General features: G+C 37.3%; 2 protein-coding genes across 2 annotated transcripts; one reads left to right on the plus strand and one right to left on the minus strand.

Moving 5' to 3' along the window:
* The first annotated feature begins 407 nt into the window (after positions 1 to 407).
* LOC143468951 (uncharacterized) lies at positions 408 to 4,941 on the plus strand. Its single transcript, XM_076966440.1, has 10 exons — positions 408 to 792; positions 930 to 1,248; positions 1,321 to 1,415; positions 1,557 to 1,713; positions 1,798 to 1,920; positions 2,042 to 2,147; positions 2,976 to 3,114; positions 3,944 to 4,100; positions 4,348 to 4,618; positions 4,711 to 4,941. Exons 1-9 carry the CDS (start codon positions 408 to 410, stop codon positions 4,568 to 4,570), a joined length of 1,704 nt encoding a protein of 567 aa, XP_076822555.1. The 3' UTR covers positions 4,571 to 4,618; positions 4,711 to 4,941.
* Positions 4,942 to 5,146: 205 nt separating this feature from the next.
* Positions 5,147 to 10,790, minus strand: LOC143468952 (LIM/homeobox protein Lhx9-like). The gene is made up of 6 exons (XM_076966441.1): positions 9,216 to 10,790; positions 8,547 to 8,716; positions 7,932 to 8,127; positions 7,472 to 7,592; positions 6,728 to 6,912; positions 5,147 to 5,870 (listed from the first exon to the last, which is right to left on the minus strand). The coding sequence occupies exons 1-6, from the start codon at positions 9,333 to 9,335 to the stop codon at positions 5,460 to 5,462; spliced, it is 1,203 nt and encodes a 400-aa protein (XP_076822556.1). The 5' UTR covers positions 9,336 to 10,790; the 3' UTR covers positions 5,147 to 5,459.
* Positions 10,791 to 12,807: the final 2,017 nt, after the last annotated feature.

A 12,807-nucleotide genomic window follows, 5' to 3' on the forward strand; every position in this document is an offset into this window, starting at 1 on the left:
GATTCACCGGCTTCATCGGACGAGCAGTGAAAAACAGGTTGATGACGTACAGATCTCCTACTGCGAGTTATATTTTTTGCCGTTATAGAATGAATATGCGCTGTTTTGCTTTAGATGCAACTATAGTTTATCATCAATAGTTGCATAGGTCTTGTTGGCACCGCATCAGTTTTTAATACAATTTGCTTAAAAAGGTTGTAACTGCTTCGTAAGTTTATCAGTAGACTATAGATACCTATGTAATCTGCGCAATTACGGCTGTATTTAACAGTTGAATGAGCTGTGTTTTACAGTATTTATTCGAGAAAAAGCGACTTAACATAAGTTTTTTCTTCTTTATATTATTGCTGTTGAATTAATTCTTCGTCTTCAAATTCCTTCTACAGTAACATAAGATAACTTTAACAATGAAGGCAAAGACAAGTACAACCACCATGAGCAATCAAGTGCAAGAAAGGGTGTTTGGAGGCAAGCCATTTATACTGATGATAACACCGAAAATCCCCCTTACAAAGACGCCGTTAACGTCCACGACAACTACAACCAGTACGGTGTCACCAAACTTCACACTTAATTCGCCCCATAGTGCAACAGAAGATGTTATTGGTAAAGGCAATCCAGCTGACCCCTTGCTGCCAGAATACGAGGCAACCATTTGTGCTCCTTTCCCGTCATGCAATCCCTTTGGATGCGGGCATGGGAAAGCCCCTATTGAATGTGACACATGTGACTCCACCTCAGTCGGCTTCACTGTGTTCGGGATGTGTATCCTCTCAGTTCTTATTGTTTTTGGTAAGTTTAATGTAACTAATCAAACGTGAAAAATTTATAGGTTTACAAGCACGTTGATGGACACACTGCTGTGTAATCGTTAACTGGATTGATGTTGTAACGGAGTTAAATTCTGACATTTTTTATCGATTTTGCAGCGAATATTCTTGTTATCGTCATTATCGTGCGTACTGCCTCGCTACGCCGTCGTCACGGTTACATCAAAGTGTCACTGGCAGTTTCTGATTTGTTGGTTGGATTATTTGTCCTGCCTTCAGGAATATTTAACTTAGCGACCACTTTGTATTTGCCGCCTGAGTCAATCGTGCCAGTAATTGCTGGTCGATCCGTCCAGACGGGAAGATTAGCCAGGGAATTTGTGCAGATCAATTCCACCGCCAGTGTCTTTTTCGGTACAATTTTTGTCATATCAGTAACGACATCTATCTACAATCTCTTGCTTCTCAGTCTCGACAGGTATTGCTTGTTCTACGTTGTGCGCCATTTTTCTCTTCTTTCTGGAATTATACTTGTTCTCTTGCCGTTCAGGTTTCTGGCTGTCGCCTTTCCACTCCAAAGTCGATCGGGAAAATATTTTTCAAACAAACGATTGAGGATCTGCCTGGCTATTGTTTGGGTGCTTGGTAAGACTTACAACTATACCTATTAGGGTAATAGTTATTTGAACACGCATTTTATCGCACCTGGAAGAGATGTGTTCATTATATACACATTTTAGCTCAACACTTGCTGTTCATTGTAAAACTATTTTCTTCGTTATACAGGACTGGTTCTGTCCTCATTGCCATCTTTTATACCTTCAATGTTTGTGTATGGACTTGACCCGACTACTTTCTTCTACATGCAAAGTGTTTCCAGCGTTGATGGAAATATCGGAGTTGGTCCCATTGGTCTATTCAGCCTATTTGTTCTTGGTCTACCGTGAGTCTAATCATAGTTTCACCACAATTTAGGTCTGAAATATTGTGAATTATTGCTTTACTCTATTTTGTATTATTTTAACAGGTATATAGCGATTGTCGTTCTCAACCTAAGCACAATGGTCATAACAGTAAAGAAACTAAAAATTCGAAAAAGACTCAGCAGCAGAACATATTCGCGGGGAACGAGAAACGAACAGGCGAAAAGGTTAAAATATTTGCAAGTGCACGTACTTCGTAAGATAGCCAACAGTGCTTAAAATATTGACCTTGTATTCACCCCATTACCCTTCTTGGGTTAAATTAATTATAGACTTTATACAAAACAGGATGAAAATGATTTTGGATACGTGTCCTGAAATGAGTTACGGCGAAAGTAATTCGAAAAGCTCGTCTTGGGCCAGGAGTTGGCTTAGCAAAACCATTTCCAGTAATGTATGTATTAATTTTTTTATTTATTTAGCTGAAATCTTTATAATTGTATTAATATTTTTGATATTGTACCTTTAATATTTGTATTATTCTTTGATTTACTCTTTGCTGTTTACGCCCTATTTTCAATTTTCAAACGGGATATGAAAAACGGCGCCTATTTATAGTATGCTATGTAACAAATAGCTGCGGTAATGTTGAATACAATATCAGTATGAATTTAGGTCGCTATATAAAACGCTTAATATTGTGAATGTGAAAATATGAGTTTAAATAGCAAAAACATTGATATTCACAATAATATTAAAAAAAATAATTATGTCAAAAGTGACAGTAAAATATATTATATAGATATATAAGCCCAGTTATGTTTTTGTAATGTCAAATTCAACGAATTATCTCCCCCGTATTCAAGGCAATGATATCTTGCCACTAACATATCGTAGCAGTGTGAATGATCCGAAAATTATTCACCGAATGAGAAAGAAAAGGAGTCTTCTTGTGTACGACTTCTAACTTAGCCATCGTTTTGCCAAACAATACTGGTGAGTTTCATTAGGGCCTGCAGGAAGACGGTGTCTTTTTACACTGGCAGCAGTCTCACTGGCCCAATGAAACTCATCAGTTATATAGGTCAACGACACATTGGCAAAATTAAAAGCCGACTAACAAAAAGGCATCCTCTTTTACTAACACCATGCCTGGGTGTAAACAGTATTTTGCACTGCAGTTCGCGTCACATTCACAGCAATTTAGTTAACATTACAATACTTTGACGGTAGTTATTTCAGTAAAGACTGCACGTTTCACAGTATTTGCCGTGTCTTATAGGAAGCTGGAAAAGAATCACGGAACCGTTTGGAGAGCGTAAGTTCGATTTTCAGGAGAAAACGGACCGAAACCAACGTGAATAAAAACTTAAATTCGAGGGTGTTAAAGATGATCACAACTATGGTGGCTGCGTTCACTGGTGGGGCTCAAATTACAATTATAATAAATTTTATTTTATATTAAAGGCTACGTTCATGACCGCATTTGACAGTTTCTATTGTTTTGTTGTATGATGGTCATTGCGCATTGGTCATTAATTCTTTCCGAACTTGCATGTCATGATGGCAACGGTAGGCGAGCTTTTGGATTTACGTTGTTTAGGTAACACTTGATGATTTTCGGCCTTAGATTATGACGCCATAACTTTTTTAATGACGACACCGATAGCAAAAGGTCATGTAACAGTCAGCAGAATTATGTCACTCATGCTGCAGGTTTGCTTAACAGCTTGTCCTATCAGCAATGTCTGTCAAAAATGCAGCCCTACCTATAAACTGTGACGCAAAGCACTCACCTTTTAAAGACAATACTTCCACTTGCCGTGTGCTGCTTCCTATTAAACTATTGTTAATTCACATTATGACGACATAATGGAAAATATAGATGACTGCGTGACATGGAAGGAAATGATTAGTGTGCGTTAACATGACGCATAGCTGCCAATAACCGAGTGAGAAAAGACTTGCGGCTGAAAACATCAGCCACTCACAATGCCACATACGTTATTCGTCAACCACATGCCCGTTATTTTGGAACACGCAACAAAAACACCAAATTATATTTTGTGAACAACCAGAAACACAATGTCGAAATATGATGACGTTGTAGTTATCTGATATAAATAAATACAATATTATCGCTTTTGTTTTCTTGTTATGCAAAATATATTTATCACAAAAATAGTTTAAGTAAGTTGATACGTTTATGAATATAATAAATATTTTAAATATAATATGCTTTTGTTCCAGTTTGTTTGTGTCCTTACATCATTGTGAATGCAATGCTTGTCAATGGGTCACTGAATTGCAGCAACGTTGCTGTTCCATATATCTTTGCCGTATATTTTCTTCTTTTAAACAGCGCCATGAATTTTTTCATCTACAATCTTTGGCACAAAGAGTTCAGGTATATTGCTCTTATTGTAAGCGATCTACTTATGTTGAAAGTTTTATATTGAGGTAAATGTCAAGAATATTTCAATTATTTTATACAAATAGTGTGTTTGCCACAAACGGTATCAAAAGCACTTGTAATGGCTGGTATATCTCATAATACGTCATATGCTTGCTGAAGGAGTGGAAAATAAACGGTGATTACTTAGTATCATGTGATTTCAACCATATTTGTGACTTCATTTTTGACTTGCTTGCAGGTCTCGACTGTTCTCCACGTTTAGAGGTTATCCTCAGCAGCGGAATGGAGGGAATGCTCCTAACGGAAACTTCTCCTCTATTTCGTCACACCCAAGGGGCTCTGCAGGACACATGGCTGCAAGAGCCAAAGCCCAGCAGTCCACTTCGTCGTACCAGCTCCGGACTTCCGGAGGAATTAGTTCACTTGCTCTACCCGCAAAAAAGGCGGACACGCAGTTATAAGACGTTTCATGGAAGATATGCCAAAACCAGCAACTTTAGCTATAGCACGTAAGCACGTTTACGTAGCAGATGCGTACCTTAAAAACCTACTCATTCTGCTGAATAAAATCTGATACGGTATTTCCCCTATTTATCTGTAGTGTCGGACACTGGCGAGGAAAAAACAATTCGCACCATGAGGCGACCACACTCGTTGTGCTATTCATAGCGGATTTCCCCACCCACTCTGGTGCTGTTTCAGTTGTTTTCGTCAACAAAGAGACACATCGCCAGTCGTTTGCTTCACAATGCACACGAAATAATCGCATGTAAAATTCTAATGGGTTTAAAGTTTAAGTGAACGTTTTGCAGAAATACATTTTTAAAAGACTTCCTGTTGTCTGTTTGTTTGTGTCAGAATCATTGTGACCTGCACCTCTGTCAGCACTCGGTTGGTTTTTGAAAATGTGTGAAATTGCGTGGAATTCACTACGTCTTTTCGGCTCAGTTTTGACTACATTCTTTACTACCTGATGTTGCTTATTGCTATACGGTTGCTGACTTCCTGCATACGAGCACAAATGTGAAATGTGTAAAGACATGAGCAAGTTTTTATGGGCGTCAGATTAAAATAGCGCTATACGTTTTACGGTTTGGGAAAACGTATTTCTCGATCTCTGTAGCGGTGTAGCCTAAGCTCGTCGCAAAGAAATAAATTAGTAAAAATAGACCTTGAATGTGCTTTATAATATTACCTCAACACTACAAAGATGATATGTGACAATAGAAACATCTAAGGTAAACGCGAATAATGACCAACAATGGATGGAAAAGGAGAAACACTGAGACGTAATACAGGAACATTAATTGTTGAAAAGTAAAAATACAATTGAAAAGGTAATTCGTGACGTCATAGTTGGCAAGGTGACGTCATAACGTGGATATTTTCCATTCCAGAAGTCATGATCGATGTTGGTGAGAAGGTATTTTGTTTTGTGGTGTCAGCAAATGCCTGGGGTTCGTAGGGCGAAAATGACATAGACTTGCAACTATAATTAGGGGAGTACTCAGAGAAAGGCGATGTAATCATATTCTTTATGTCATCACAATAACCTTTTGTCTCGTAAAAAAAGTTTTTCGAGTCCGGTGACGTTTCCAGGTTAGAAGAAAGGGAGTCGGAACAGGTGGATTCAACAGCGCTCGGTTCTGCTTTGAGCTGGAAGTCGCTCTTCTTTTCTTCTTTTTTCACTCCGCTAGTTTTACTACTCTCTTCTAGGGCGCAGTTTCGACGATGTTTTGCCCGTGCATTTTGGAACCAAACCTAAAGTAATTTTGAGAACAATTATCGAATTGCGTAGTTCACCGCAAGTACACAACAAACCGTAGGTCCCGTATGTTATTAAAAAATGATGCTCAGGTTGTTAGGGCAGTGGTTCTCAAAGTTTTTTTGTATTCGTTCTTTCATCTTTCCAAATGTTTTTAAATTCTCCTCGACATTAACACGCATTTTAGTAACCTTTAATATTGAATAAATTATGAGGTCACAATGTAAAGTGGAATTTACGCAGGCGCCAACAAATAAAAACGCGCCCAAAACCCAAAGAAAAAAAATCAAATTTCTACACTAAACAAATCTTATTTAGCCTATACTTTTAGCTTATTTGATAGTCTACGGTTACAGCTTTGTTAAGTGCTTTAACTGTTAAACAACACTTATTAGTAAAAACCTACAGGCGCAGAAGCAATAAACACGAAATCTTTCCCAGTTTTTCCAAATTTTCCCATTTTTTTCCCTTGGTCAAATTTCCCCAAATTGGTCAAAGGTTTAAAATTGTACCTTAGTAAGCCGAGTAACTTCCGTTAAGACTCTTTCGGTGAAAAGAAAGCTTATTTAAAAACTTATTTTTTAGTTAGTTGGGTTAAAATAAACCTACCGATGGAGACCAACATAGAATACATATTAGCTGTAGGTTTTCATGTCCATATTTTTCAAGTTGGGTTAATATGAAACTGAATAAAATAGTAGGAAATGTCGAAAAGTTTCCGGTAAAATAGTGATAGCTAATAATTAGATAATGCTTACAAATCGGAAACTATCAATTACAATTGTTATTTTTCTAAAATACGTGGCTATTTTTACAAAAAAGACATCATAGCAAATGAGTTTTTACTATTTACCTGCAATACACGCTTTGGTAACGAAGTAGTTTCAGTGAGTTTTTGCAAATCCTTAGCATCTGGATTACGGTTTTGGCTAAAGTATTCCTTCATAGCACGAAGCTGATAGTGTTTGAAGCTTGTTCGCATTCTCTTCGATTTTTGGGTTGTAAAATTCGTCCGCTCGGTGTCGCCTTGGAACCTATCTAAAAACGACATTACCTTGTGAAAGCATTTTTTGCCATTAATTTTTTCCAATTATCGCGCAACGCAAATAGCGACCAGCAAGAATAAATGTTGCTACAAAATAAGATGTTTGAATAAAACATCGAAACGCTTTATATAACAGTAGTCTAAATTGTGCATTAAAATGCTTTCCTAAATCTTGAAGAAGTACTTCTGTAGTGCCACTGTACAATAAAATTTGTATAAGCAACGCACTTTTTACAAACCAGTTAATCTCACTGACATCTGACTTTTTAATTAATTGAGGTGGTTTTCTGCTAAACATTTTAACTTAAGCTGTTTAAAAATGCAACTTGTCTATGCATATAGGGGTCTCACTTTCTTCCGAATAGTATACACGCTTAAACTTATAGCACAAAAATGGTAGAACTTTCGTATTACTACATTACCTTAGGCCTTTGCGTTCAATCTCAACTGATTTTATGGCAAAACCATTGGGTTATCTTCTAAATGTTGTTGCAGTCATAACGAAGGAAAAACTTATCTACGGTTATCTTTAGGTTTTGATGTTCGTCTTACCGGTTGTAAAGCTTATGGTCATTCCTCCGATTGAATCAAGATGCGGGGACGTAATAACTTGCTTTTTCTTTCGAGGACGACCTGGTTTGTGCATGTTGACATGTCTGAAGTAGTAATCAGTCTAAAAATCATCAGAGTGGTTAAACAACAATACAATGACCGGGGATATTTAGCACAATCTAACGCTGTCCACATATAGCCTATGGCACGGCTATTTCAAAGTTTATGAAAAGAACTTAAAAACCCGAAGTATTGCTATACAACTATATAGTTGGCCTTAAATAACTACAACCGAATTCTGAAACAAAACATTGCGTTAGCATTGTCATAGCACCATTACACTATTGTTCAAAGATTTTCAGTTGACTCGAAAGGAATATATCTTTAACAAGCTTGAACATATTTTTTAAAGTGTTAAATCGATATTTTACCAGAAATTTCTTTTTATTTGTTGTTTTACCTCGTCTTGCTGCTCGCAACGCCAACAAACTAAGCCACGAGGTCTATTAAAATATCTAGCTCTGCGTTCCAGTGGCTGGAGGCAGTGGCAGCATGTGAAGCAATTGGAAGTGTAGTGGTACAGTTGGTCGTTGACGTGTATCTTGAACTCGTGAGGTTGGATTACGTTACGGCAGTGACCGCATGCCTTAAATATCCTATAAAATATTTTACAACACATTATTTCTTATGGCTGTTGCAAAACGTTTATTTTCGCTTTTTAAACTTGGGAAATGTTTATAGCAAAATATCCTTTTATTGGCACAACTGTTTTAGCTGTTTTTAATCTTTTATGCTTCATTAACTTCTTGTGAGGCTAAAAGGTTACCAAAATCAAAACAATGAGATGGTATTTGTATTAACCTCATAGACAATAGCTTGAACATGCTTTGCGACGTTTGTAGGTAAAACGACTGGATAAACCATGTAGCTGATTAAAACTAAATTTACTGATATTTTTCGGTCATATTTTAACATGTAAGATGTATAATCAAACCTCCGAGAATTCAAGTAAGCCAATAAAACCAGTTACGAAATACCTATACTTCGGTATGTAAATAATATACATAGTCTGTACCTATGATAGTCGTTGTGACAATAAATGCTTCCGTTCTTTACGAAGCATTTGTCCAATTCTTCCAATGGACGAGCACAACTAACGCATTTTAAGCAAGAAGTATGCCAATACGATTTTTCAACCAACAACATATGCTTGTCCATGATCGACTGTCCACAACCGGCGCAAGTCTGTTAAATTGAAAAGTGCATCAGTTTAATAAAATACTGAAGGGCAATGGAACTTTTGCGCGTAAGTGAACTAACGATAGGCAGCATGTTTTGCGCTGAGAGTGAAAATATTATACAGAAAACTTACTGAGGTGAATTTAATATTGTGTATTTATTTCATAAGAACTCAATGTGCAAAGTTTGCAAATTAAGTTAACTCGATGAAATTAGCGCACATTTAATTGATCAAGCAATACCGCTATAAATTATATATATCTTTGAAATTACACAAAAACTTAAAAACGCTTGTATACAATCAGAGAAATTCAACATGAAGAAATGCAAAAAATATTAGTACGGTCATAAATAGCGTTGCATTTGGCTACCTCTTGGCCTTAAAATTTTAAATAAGTATTTTTAAAATTTTTGTAGGTGTTATACATTTAATTAAAGCAAATATAATAAAAATAAAACCAAAATACTTTTTTTCTTGTTACTGCTAGCGGCTTGACGTACTCACGTTTGGTGTCAATGACGTCATTGGAGGTGAACAAATAGCCGACGAAGACTCAGGGTTAGAACTTGGACATGGACTGCCCCTACTGGACGCTGGATACTCTGCGCGATCGTCAATTTGCATTCTTGGGAATTTTTAGTAGAGTTACAATGCAACATGGAAAAGTTTTGCTACAAAGAAATAAAACGATTATATAAATTTCATGTTTGACTTGAAAGAAGCATTTGAACCAAAACAATTCTACAGCTACGTGTTTTCAACACAGATGTTGCCCGAGAATTAGATTAGCTCTTCTCGGCGTTTTACTATCGGATTTCCGGCGGCTTTCATCTTTCTTCCTGAAGCAAGTTGTACACCCAAAATGGTTCCGGCCCAGTGTTTGAAATAAATCTGGTGAATTTCAATTTCATGTTCGAAAAATACGTTCCATAAGGTTGTAACGCGGATAATTTCATAAAAGTTTGGCGTCGTGAATAACATACCCAATCACCCATGCTTGTATAACATTGTAATAAATTGAAACGTATGCTTGTCTGGTATGTGTCAAATCAATGTAAAGTGAGTTTTAAAAAGACGTACGCATTCCTAAAAATGAATGACGTAAATTTCAAATTCTTGTTAACCAAAAAGTGTTATTTTCGGTAAAAAACGTCTTCCGAAAATACCGATTGAAACAGCGTGAAAACAACCCGTACGACCCTGGCCGTGACCCCGAAGGGAAGCGAGATAAGTTTCTGAGCATAGTTGTTCGAGTTCCGGGCAAACAGTGTGAGGGACGTAAGAACAAAAGTAACCCCAGAAGCATTATGTGAAATTAGACATGCGCCCAACCAAGCAACAAAAGATTGACGTAAACCACAAACTACCATTCCTTGAGCAAATAAACCCGCCTCTGGGAACATAGCGTTCCATCCCCCTTTATCGCCTTTGTATATAAGGACTTTGACCCGTGTAGTAATGTGCAAGTATACACTTTGTTATCAGCAACGCGATCTTGAAATTTAAATCCCGCTAGTGTTCGTCGGATTAGCTGCAAGGTTTAAACAATTCAGAAAGAAAAAGAAGAGCTAAATATTAGGTTAAACAAAGACCAAACAACGGAAAACTTCAAGAGCATAATAAAAGTTAAAATATTATACAAATAAGGTTTTACAGCAAAAAGGATTACAAAATCATGCACAATTTCTCTTTAAGCCGTACTGAAAAGTTTTAGAGCACTTTTATACAAAAGTAATTCTGTTTTCTAATTCGACTTAAATCATTAAGGTGTTTTGGGGACCGAAATGATCTCTTAAATTTTTTCGACAGATTCTCAAAAGTCATATTTGCGCGATTACCGCAGAAGATTGACAGTTATTAAAGATGCAATCTTGGAAAATTTCTTAGCGTTTGCTGAAGCCAAACACTGAATATTTAACAAATCAAGACTAACGCGAAACTCAATTACTTTGCTTCGATAAACACGTCTGTTGCATTCTCGCCCAAGACTAACTGTCTATTTCGCATGCGAGTTTATTTGTTGAAGTTGTAACTTTTACTACAGTTTCTGATTATCCCAGTCTGTTTCCAGATGTCTGTTCTTTCGACAAGACGCTTTCCTTCTACGAAGGCGCACCTCGCAATGTTCAGAGTACGTTTGCCGTATATGACGCACTCAGATTTGTGAGAAAAAAGCTTCATTGACGTTCCGCCGTTTGACGACATTGACTAAATACAACGTCACGCGTTTTTTAGACTCGATAACGTTGTCGCGGTATTAGACGCTGTAAAATTGTCAAGATACACTTTTATTATTTGAGTTTTTTCTAGTGCGAAGATGACTCAAAGGCCAAAGAAGCTTTCGTGTGAATTGCATAATAGATTGCAGTGAAACCCAATCGAATGCAACCTTTCACGGTCAAATGAAAGTATGTCACGTGACTCTAGCTTAAGTTACAACCTCCTTCAAGAAAAATGGCCCCACGCAGATAGCTCCTTTTGTTTGGATGCAGATTTTTTTGCTTTCGAAAACATTACATAGAAACACTTAAGTTTTTCGAGTAAACATTTTGGTTCTTTAAACCTCAAGCGCGTCCAAATGATTTAGAACAACAATCGTCGCTATTCCCAAAGTTTATTTTCATAAACAAAGCTTGTAAAATATTAAGAGTTACGGATGCTATAGAGACGTGGTCTAAAAAATCTCATCAGTTGCTCAGAAAAAAGTTGGAAATTTGACTGATATCCCTTCAGGAATATCACGCATGAGAAAAAGCTTAGCACGCTCAATTGACACTGATCGCATTTGTCAGTTGTTTTGCAACACACTCCGTTTGTGACCTCACAAAGCGTTTCTGTAGTCTTTTTGAGGCGGCAAGTTACTTTGGGCAAGTCTGCCTTTCAAGCATTCCTCGTCTGCAAAACTGCTAAGGACGCCTAACAGTTAACATGTGAATGATATCATGGTTCTAAGGAACACATTTGACAAAATACACTCTTTGGATATCTAGCCAAGGCGCCATGGATTTCCAAATTAAATTTTCTGAGCTATATAGCTTCGTTTTAGAGGAGCAGTTGATCATGTTTGGAGATTGTGTATCCGAGTGTTGATATTTTTGGTGACAGGAACTTATCCACGCTTCATTTCCTTGATTAAACATTTAGTCAACGGCTGCGAGATTTAACGCAACAGAGAAGTGGAAATGCAGGTGAAAATTGGCTCAAGTAGACACTTGGAAACGTTTCGAAAGTGCGCCCGGGCCACGAAACCAGTAGGCTACCTATTGTCAACCATGGTTGCGACTTTAATACAATTGTGTTGAAGTACGACACTGTCACCTCAAACGACTGAGTGCCGATATCCTTATCTCTGTCTCTTTTGGCTTGAATTGCCACTTCTCTGGCTTTAAGAAGGCTGATACATATGTAACAAGTATCTCCATAGACCTAGAACGGTACAAAGTGGTTAAAAACATCTTAAGGGCCGAAGGGGGCGTCCAAAGGGATTTGTCTTTCTTAAATTATTTCCACAGTGTTTAAATCTAACATCAACAAAAGGAAGGGGGGACGGAAAACGACAAGTTCTCTCTTTGTCAAACGAAAACGGTACAGCAGGTGGCAAATCGCATATTGTACCGTGGAATGACATTGCGCTTTTAATCCCGACTTGCACTGGAATTAAACCTAATTTTTCAAGCGGAAACGGAAAAACAAGGTGACCATAAAAGCTATTTTATTGTTTTCGTCACCGCACAAAGCCTAAAAATACCTACCACAACAAACAAGCATGCGACGACTTTAACGTGAACGCAAATGGAGCAAAAAACTTAATCTGTGTTTGTCCAAAACTGCAGCTGCGTTTTGAGTTGACAAGGTGCCGGGCATACATATTTGTATTGTGAAGTTTGAGCGACACAACGATGTGGTGAAAACAAACGGCATTTCAAATGCTTTTATACTTTAAGGAGCAAATTAAAATTCAAACCAAAAATCCGAACTTAAGTAGAAATGTCATGAGACTACGGCATCTTCATCTCTTTTCCGAGGAGACCTTTACGGTATATTTCCTAAATATATCCAACAAATAATTCCCTAATTAGTGTATTGATGATTAACC

The sequence above is a fragment of the Clavelina lepadiformis genome, chromosome 8 (genome assembly GCF_947623445.1).
Source record: "Clavelina lepadiformis chromosome 8, kaClaLepa1.1, whole genome shotgun sequence".
NCBI classification, from domain to species: Eukaryota; Metazoa; Chordata; class Ascidiacea; order Aplousobranchia; family Clavelinidae; genus Clavelina; species Clavelina lepadiformis.